The 8,318-nt window shown below is 61.4% G+C and overlaps 1 protein-coding gene across 8 annotated transcripts; it reads left to right on the forward strand.

Moving 5' to 3' along the window:
• The first annotated feature begins 338 nt into the window (after nucleotides 1-338).
• Nucleotides 339-8,254, forward strand: DCAF15 (DDB1 and CUL4 associated factor 15). 8 transcript variants are annotated; one of them, XM_065874134.1, is made up of 13 exons: nucleotides 339-474; nucleotides 2,061-2,158; nucleotides 2,248-2,383; nucleotides 3,019-3,125; nucleotides 3,205-3,344; nucleotides 3,430-3,600; nucleotides 5,767-6,201; nucleotides 6,307-6,398; nucleotides 6,501-6,629; nucleotides 6,722-6,807; nucleotides 7,041-7,145; nucleotides 7,223-7,338; nucleotides 7,726-8,254. In XM_065874134.1, the coding sequence occupies exons 1-13, from the start codon at nucleotides 343-345 to the stop codon at nucleotides 7,779-7,781; spliced, it is 1,803 nt and encodes a 600-aa protein (XP_065730206.1). In that variant the 5' UTR covers nucleotides 339-342; the 3' UTR covers nucleotides 7,782-8,254. The 8 variants fall into 8 exon arrangements, with proteins under 8 accessions (XP_065730206.1, XP_065730210.1, XP_065730209.1 ...); XM_065874138.1 differs by having other exon boundaries at nucleotides 343-474; nucleotides 2,305-2,383; XM_065874137.1 differs by having other exon boundaries at nucleotides 343-474; nucleotides 2,097-2,158.
• The last annotated feature ends 64 nt before the right edge of the window (nucleotides 8,255-8,318 follow it).

The following is an 8,318-nucleotide window of genomic DNA, read 5'->3' on the forward strand; positions in this document are numbered from 1 at the left end:
CTCCATGGAAACCCACCAGCCACAAGGGGGCGTGACGCCGTGGGGACTGATGGGCGCCTCTGCCTATTGAGTCAAAGTCATCTCGGCGAGGGGCGCAAATGGGGCCTCTGACGGGGGCGTCCTTGCGGGAAGGCGGGAATACGGCGACAGGCCGCGGGGACTGTACCGTCTCTACCAATCAAGGGCCGAGGTGGCTGTGATGGACAGGCGTAGCGGGCAAAGGCCCTGAGTGAGGGCTTTCACCCAACCCGCGGGCGGCAGTGCCGAGAAAGGGCCAATGATGAGGCGGAGGGGGTGGGGCTAAGAGGCCGGTTGCTCCGGAAGTGGAGGGAGGGGGTGAAAATGGCGCCCAGCTCGAAATCGGAGCGGAACAGCGGGGCCGGGAGCGGCGGCGGCGGCCCCGGGGGCGCCGGGGGGAAGCGGGCAACGGGGCGGCGGCGGGAGCACGTCCTCAAGCAGTTGGAGCGGGTCAAGGTGAGGCCTGGAGTCTGGGAGGAGCGCGTCGAAGGGTGGGGAGGAGGGACGAGGGAGGCGGAGGGAGGGAGGGCGTTCGCGGGGTGAGGGGTTGGGGGCGGAGCCCCGGGGGAGGGGGGCTCGGAGGAAAGGGGCTGGGCGGGGCCCCGGGGAGAAGGCTTGGATTGGGGGGGCGGCTGCGGGAGCTTGGATGAAGGGGGTTGGGGGCGGGGTCCCGGGGATGGGGCTTGGATGGAGGGGCTGGGGGCGGGGCCCCGTGAAGGGGGCTTGGATGGAGGGGGCCTTAGAGGCCGCTGGGGGAGTAAGGAGGAAGGGGGCGATCCAGGGTCAGACTCATTTTTCAAAACCCTGCTCCCACGGCCCTTCCGTTATGGAGCTTTACCGCCCCCTTGGCAGAGCCCTTGCTACCGGCTTTGGGATTGCTCCGCCTGGGGTTCCTCTCTCTGTCCAGCTCTGACCACAGGGGAGCTGGGAGTTCCTGTAGCTGCGTCTGCCTCCCGCATTGAATGGGAGGGAGCTCCTTGGAGAAGGCCTGATCTTCAGCTACCTGAGCAGGGCTCTGTCTCCCCATGATACTGTAAACTCTCAGTGTGCTGGGCTCTTTACCCCATCAGTTTGGGAGCTCTGGGAGGGCGGACAGTCTGCTGTCAGGTCAGCAGCAACTGGGGCAGGTCTGTGTCTCCATGGATTGGGAGCAGCGTGCCTTGTCCATTAGGCTGGGAACTCTGTGAGCGCAGGGCTGTGGCTTCTCCTTTTGACTGGAGTTCCTGGGGCAGGGACAGTCTCCACCCTCAGCTTGACTGCTCCCTGGGTTGGGCTGTGGCTCCGCCCTTAGCTTGGAAGCTCCCTGGACAGGGATTGTGTCTCCCCAGCAGCCTGGGCCTCGCTGACAGGGCTGTTCCATCCTGGGATCTCCTTGAGGGCTGGGTTGTATCTCCCCCATTAGACTGGATAGCAAGGTCCAAGGTGCTCTGATCCCCCAGTGCCCAACTTGTGCCTGCCTGGCCCCCCAAATCCGTCCTTGGTGAAGTTTTGGGGATGAGGGAGTCTGTTGGAAGGGGGAATTGGGCAGGAGTTGGAAGGTCACTGGTCAGGTTTACCCTTCTGTCTGCCTCAGCTGGCCCCCGAGGGGGCTGTGTGCCCCTTGTATGGGCTAGTGGGTCGGGAACAGGTGAGTGTAGTTGGTCAAGCCCCCATTCCAGGCTCCTTAGCGGTTCTCGATGCCCACAGCTCACTGTGCAGTGAGGCAGCCTTCAGGAAGGCAGCTCCGTGGCCCAGTGTGGGCCAGGGGTGACTGGGGGTGGTGATGCCAGTCCTAGTCCTCAAAGGTTGGGGGCTTAGGCAAGAGGAACCTTGAGGCTATGGAGGTGGGAGGATGGCTCGGGTCCCTGGTGGAGAATCAGGCTCACGCCGTTTGCACCTTCCAGAGCTTGGACCTCCCTGGACCGTTATGGTTGGCAGGGAGTAGGCCTGCATGGCTGGGCTGGACCCCAAAGGTGCTGCTCGGCCTTGGGTGAGGGGACTGGGGGACTGCAGGCTGTTTCCGCCACGTGGTGCCTCAAGAGCCCTGGCTGCCCCTTCCTCAGATCAGTGGGCAGCTCTCTCCTCGCCTCTTCCGGAAGCTGCCACCCAGGGTCTGCGTCTCTCTCAAGAACATTGTGGACGAAGACTTTCTCTATGCAGGGTGAGGCTGGGGCCAGGCAGGGGGGTGGCTGGGTGGGGCGTCAGGCTGGCCCTGACCTGGTTACTCTGCCCCTCCCCCCATCCACACAGACACATCTTCCTGGGCTTTTCCAAGTGCGGCCGTTATGTTCTCTCCTACACCAGCAGCAGCGGGGACGACGACTTCTCTTTCTACATCTACCACCTGTACTGGTGGGAGTTCAACGTCCACAGCAAGCTCAGGCTGGTAGGGCCAGGCCTGACGCTGGGCGTCCCTTCCAACAGCATGGCTCCCACCGGTCACGGCACCCCTCTGCGCCTCGGGTTTCATGTCCGCAAATGAGAACAGCGTACTCGTGGGGCCGTTGCTGAGACTCCAAGTGTTAGGTCGGAGTGTAGGAAGTGGCCATTTTTAGAGTTGAAAATGGGTCAATGGTAGCAATTTCATATGGTTTGAGGGCTCAAGCCAGGAGGGCCCATTAGCTTTGTTAGGGCCGAGCAGGCTGCCACACCCACTTTAGCCCTGACCTCGACTCCTCAAACGCCCCACCCCAGGAGGTGAGTGCCGCTAACCCCAGTTTACACATGAGCTCAGAGAGAAGAACAGGTTTCAGGGTGGGTTGGGCTTGGAACCGATGTGTCTGGCTGAGCCCCCTCTGCTGGGGCAGGGCTCTCCTTGGCCGTGTCCTATCCTGGGCCCGGCCTCCCTGTGTCCCCCACTTGTGAGGGGAAATGCCTGTGAGTCTCCTCAGCCTGTCCTCAGGAAGGCAGAGGGGTGCTGGTGGGGGCTGTTTGGGGCTCCCTGGCCCGGTACTGCTGGCTGGTGCAGCCTCGGGTGGGCCTTGGGCCCGCTCGGACCCCCGACCCAAACATGCCTCTCAGGTCCGGCAGGTCCGGCTCTTCCAGGATGAGGAGATCTACAGTGACCTGTACCTGACCGTGTGCGAGTGGCCCAGTGACGCTTCCAAGGTCATTGTCTTCGGCTTCAAGTGAGACTCGGGGAGAGGGTGGTCAGGGGTGGGGGGGGCGGGCGCCTGGGCCGGGCTCTGAGGCTGTGCCGGCCCCCAGCACTCGCTCAGCCAACGGCATGCTCATGAACATGATGGTGATGAGCGACGAGAACCACCGGGACATCTACATCAGCACCGTGGCCGTGCCGCCGCCGGGGCGCTGTGCCGCCTGCCGGGACGCCAGCCGCGCCCACCCAGGTGAGGGGCCGGGGCCGGGGGCGCAGGCTGCCTGCTTCCCCGCCCTGGGGCCGCAGCTGAGCCCGCGTGGCCTGTGTCGCTGCAGGTGACCCGAGCGCGCAGTGCCTGCGGCATGGCTTCATGCTGCACACCAAGTACCAGGTGGTCTACCCCTTCCCCACTTTCCAGCCCGCCTTCCAGCTCAAGAAGGACCAGGTGGTGCTGCTCAACACCAGCTACTCCCTGGTGGCCTGCGCCGTCTCGGTCCACTCGGCAGGTAGGCCCCCAGGTCTGAGGACAGGCCCTTTGCGCATGCGCTGTCAGCCTCGGGGCCCTGTGACCTAATGACTCGGCCAAGCGGCCCTGCGAGCTCGGTGCTGTCACTACCCTGCATCACAGATGAGGAGACCAGGGCCCTGGGGAGGTGAAGTCCCTCATCCAAGGTCACACAGCCAGGAAGTGGGAACGTGGCATCCAAACCCAGCCACTCCCCACCCCAGCGCTGTCCACTAGAACTTTCCACAGGGCTGGGATGTTCCAGATCTGCTGTATCTGCTATAGCTGCCACCAGTAGCCACTTGACCGTGGCTCATGTGACCAAGGAACTGAGTTGTTCAATTTAGTTTTAGTCATGTTAAGTTCAAGTAGTCACATGCGGTCAGTGGCTACCATGCTGGACAGTGCAGTGCGTTCTTCTCCGCAAAAAGAGAAACGTTGATTAAAAATTTCAGGGAGTGGTTAGTGGACAGATGGCCTTCTTACATCTTTGATGATCGCAGAAATGCCAGTGAAAATCAGGTGATGTCCCCCAGCAGAGTGGCAGATGTTAAAAAGCTGGATAATGCCACTGGCTGGTGGCAGCGTGGGGCCCTGGGGGCTCTCCCGCTCTCCCAGGGCCTCATGGCAACAGACGTGCCTGTGGCCCAGCAGCGCTGCACCCAGACATGTCTGAAGGTTTGGTGGCAGGAGCCAGGGGCTGCCTGGTGTCCATCGCTGGGGTTTGGGGAGGTAGGACAGGGTGGGCACTTCCCTTGGGTCAGCAGGGAGAGCCCCAACGTGAACATCTGTGGAGAGTGTACCTTAAAGACATGTTCAAGTGCAGAAGAAGCACAAGAAGATCTGTCACCTGATACTGATACCACTTATATTTAAATTTAAGACGTGTTCCAATTTTGCCAGAATGCAGTCAAATAAAGATGCCCACTGCGAATTCCCTGGTAGTCCAGTGGTTAGGACTCTGTGCTTTCACTTAGGGCCTGGGTTCAGTCCCTGGTCGGGGAACTAAGATCCTGCAAGCTGCGTGGTGCAGCCAAAAAAAAAAAATACCACTAACTACATTTAAAATGGTTGTCCCTAGGGGTGTGGGAGGGTATTGGACATGAAAAGAGGATTCTATGTATATAACTAAGCCCACAGGCCAGCAAGGGGCAGGGTGCTTTGTCCTCAGGCCTGCCCAGGGGGCTCCCACCCCTGCCCTGGCCACCTGTGCCAGCATGGGCAAGGCCCTGCTTCTCGCCAAGCCGTGAGCCCCCAACAAGCCAGGCCTGGATGGGGCCGCCACCCCCTGCCCCGTCAGGAAGGACCACATGGGACAGGATTCAGCCCGTGTGCACACAGCTCACGTGAGGGGCATTGTCATCAGTGTTCAACGCTCATCTCACCCTAGGAGGGTACTCACACAGAGGGGGAGTTTTGACTTGAACATTTTCTACTCACTCCCCCTCCCCTCCGGAAGAAGTGCCACCACTCTGGCAGACAGGAGTTCGTTGGCAGACTTGTATTATCTCTCAGTGTGACCTTGGACAAGTTTCTCTGAGCCTCAGTCCTGAGTCTGAACTGGGAGGACAGTTCCCCTCTCCAAGGGTTGCTTGAGGGGGGCCCAAATGAAGCAGGGCAGGCAGAGCCCAGGGCCTGGCCATGCTGCTGCTCGTGAATGCGCTGGGTTCTCCACACTGACACTCCCCAGAGGGGGATCTGCCTCCCAGTCAGACGGAGTCATAGAGGCCTGGGATTCGGGCAGTCTGTGCCTGTGCTGGTCTGGCTTGCGTTGGGAAGGACAGAGGGCTGTGTAGTAAACTGTCAAACTTAAGTGGCTTTTATCTGGTATGATGATGACATGTCAGCTTACCAAGCGCAGGGATTTTTGTCTGTCTTGTTCACTCCTCAGTCTTCAGTGTGTGGCATACAGCAGATGCTCAAGAGTAAGGTTTGAATGAACATGATTGTGTGTGTGTGTGTGTGTGTGTGTGTGTGTGTAAAAGTCCTTTTTCCCTTTTGGGTGTTTCAGACTGATCTCAGAATATGTACATCTTCTAGAGGGGTCTCCTCATGGTGGATTTCTAAGAACCCCCCAGCATAATGAGGGAGATCGGAAGAGCATTCTGGACTTGAACTCATCTGTTGACCCCCTTCCCACATCCATCACTTTATTTTTATGTTCCAGGTGATAGCAGCTTCTGCCAAATCCTGTACGACCACACCACCTACCCCCCGGCCCCTCCCAGCCCCCCTGGGCCCCAGAGCCCAGAGATGCCCCCTGTCCTCCCCGCCCCCTGCTCCGAAGCGGCCCCAGCCCGGCCCTCTGGGGCCCCCGAGCACTCGCCTGCCATCGCCAAAGCCAAGGAGTTTGTGGCTGACATCTTCCGCAGGGCCAAAGAGGCCAAGGGTGGGACCTCAGAGGAAGTCCGGCCACCCCCCTGCCCGGGGCCCTCTAGCAGCCGCTGCCGCCTGCCCTCTGAGCCCCTAGCCCCAGGTGGGGAGGCGGTGCCCCGGGACAGCCCCCTTGCAGCAGAGGTGCCCGCCTCCGAGCCTGGATACGTCAACTACACCAAGCTGTATTATGTGTTGGGGTCCGGTGAGGGGACGGAGCCAGAGGATGGTGAGCGGGGAGCCCACCTGGTGGGGTCCCAGGCGTGGGAGGCTGGCCTGGAGGGGCCTCTAGGCCTCCTACCGCCATCCCTACCCCCACATCCTGCCCTCTCAGAGTTGGAGGATGACAAGATCTCCCTGCCCTTCGTGGTGACTGATCTCCGCGGCCGCAACCTACGGCCCATGCGGGAGCAGGCTGCCGTCCAGGTTGGTGCTGGCAGCGGGCAGGCCAAGGGGCAGCTCCCGGGGGACCTGCTGGGATGGCAGTTGGCGCAATCCTCCCCCTCCCCCTCTGCCCACTGTCCACAGGGTCAGTACCTGACAGTGGAGCAGCTCACACTGGACTTCGAGTATGTCATCAACGAGGTCATCCGCCATGATGCCACTTGGGGTCACCAGTTCTGTTCCTTCAGCGACTACGATATTGTCATCCTGGAGGTGGGCCCAGGTGTCGGGCAGGGCAGGCCCAGGGCCTCCCAGCTCTGGGCAGCATTCTCAGTACGTGTCACCATCCACACCCCGCCCCCCAGGTCTGCCCAGAAACCAACCAGGTCCTCATTAACATTGGCCTGCTGCTCCTGGCATTCCCGTCCCCCACCGAGGAGGGCCAGCTCCGGTGAGTGGGCAGGGACCCCACCCTCACCCTTGCCCGGCGGGGTCCTGCACTCAAGACCTCTCAGTGGGGGGAAGGGGGGATGTGAGAAGACTCCCCCTGCCCACCAAAACTCGGACTGGCCGCTCCATTACTGCTTCAAAGATATAGGCCCCTCTGGGTAGCCTGGGTTCAAGCTCAGGGACCCTGTGGTCCCACTCCCTTTCTCCTCTGCTCACCATCCCTCCCCGCTGTAGACCAAAGACCTATCACACCAGCCTCAAGGTGGCATGGGACCTCAACACGGGCATCTTTGTGACAGTCAGCGTGGGCGACCTCACTGAGGTCAAAGGGCAGACCAGGTGAGGCAGGGCCGGGGGCCAGGGCTGGGGGTGGGTTGGGCCAGGGTGAGGAGAACTGCTCACCCCCTCTCCCTCAGCGGCAGCGTCTGGAGCTCATACCGCAAGAGCTGCGTGGACATGGTCATGAAGTGGCTGGTGCCTGAGAGCAGCGGCCGTTATGTCAACAGGATGACCAACGAGGCGCTGCACAAAGGTGGGCCCCGTGACCTGACGACAGTCCAGGACTGAGGTCCTTATCCTGGGGCCGGGCCAGGCCCAGAGCACGCACTAATCCCTAAGTGTTGCTGAATGGAGGAGCACATTGGCTGAGCTAGTGGACACCGTGGCATTGGGTGAGGGGAGGGCAGCCCAGGCCAAGGCCAGGGGGCCAGCTCAGGTGTGGCACCTGGGGGCCCCCGGCCAGTCATTCAGTCATTCAACAGACATTTTATTGAAAGGCTGCAGGCAGGAGGCAGACATAACTTTGCAGGGTGCCTGCCTTCCAGAACCTTTTGGGCCCATATCAAGTCAGGGAAAGAGGCCTCTCCTACAGCCTGGGCAGGCCAAGGTTCCAAGGCTTTGTCCCCACCCTTCCCTGCAGGGTGCTCACTGAAGGTTCTGGCAGACAGTGAGCGATACACGTGGATTGTGCTGTGAGGGCCCGGCCGCCCTGGACACTGACTCCAACTACCTCCGCGGCCTGGGAGCTGGCCGCCTTCCCGGCAGCCTCTGCCGACCGACCGATGACCGGCACTAGTGTTAGGCTGCGGGAAGGGGGCTGGGCGGGGCAGCCCCTGGTGGCCTGAGAGTCTGGACGCTTCTTATTTATGCCTATTTAAGTTGGAAAGGGGCAGAGGGAGGGAGCCCCCTGCCCCACCAGCCTTGAGCGCCCGCCTTCACCCTAAGCTGGGCGTGGGCCCTCGTTCCTCACGAGTTTGCCCCTTTTCTCGGCTACAGGTGTGGACGTTGCCCCCCTACCCCCACCCCAGGGAGGCCAGATGGATCCCATACCCCTGCCCTGTCCACCCCCAGCCTCTCCCCCGACCTGAGGTGGTGAACCTCGTGGCCATCACACCTCCCCTTCCCGGCCCTGTTGTTCCTCTTCACATAATAAATGTTTTATTTCTGAACCTCACCGAGTTCCCTTTACTGCCTGCCACTCTGGTGCTCGGGGCCCAGCTGGAGCCCCCAGCC

The sequence above is a fragment of the Phocoena phocoena genome, chromosome 3 (assembly GCF_963924675.1).
Source record: "Phocoena phocoena chromosome 3, mPhoPho1.1, whole genome shotgun sequence".
In the NCBI taxonomy this organism is placed as follows: Eukaryota; Metazoa; Chordata; class Mammalia; order Artiodactyla; family Phocoenidae; genus Phocoena; species Phocoena phocoena.

Bases quoted from the DNA above. Each gene is read 5' to 3' on its own strand.
- DCAF15 (XM_065874134.1), top strand. From the start codon at position 343: ATGGCGCCCAGCTCGAAATCGGAGCGGAACAGCGGGGCCGGGAGCGGC. The intron at 2,159-2,247 runs GTGAGGCTGGGG...CCATCCACACAG, and splicing joins GAAGACTTTCTCTATGCAGG to ACACATCTTCCTGGGCTTTT. The intron at 7,146-7,222 runs GTGAGGCAGGGC...CCTCTCCCTCAG, and splicing joins GAGGTCAAAGGGCAGACCAG to CGGCAGCGTCTGGAGCTCAT.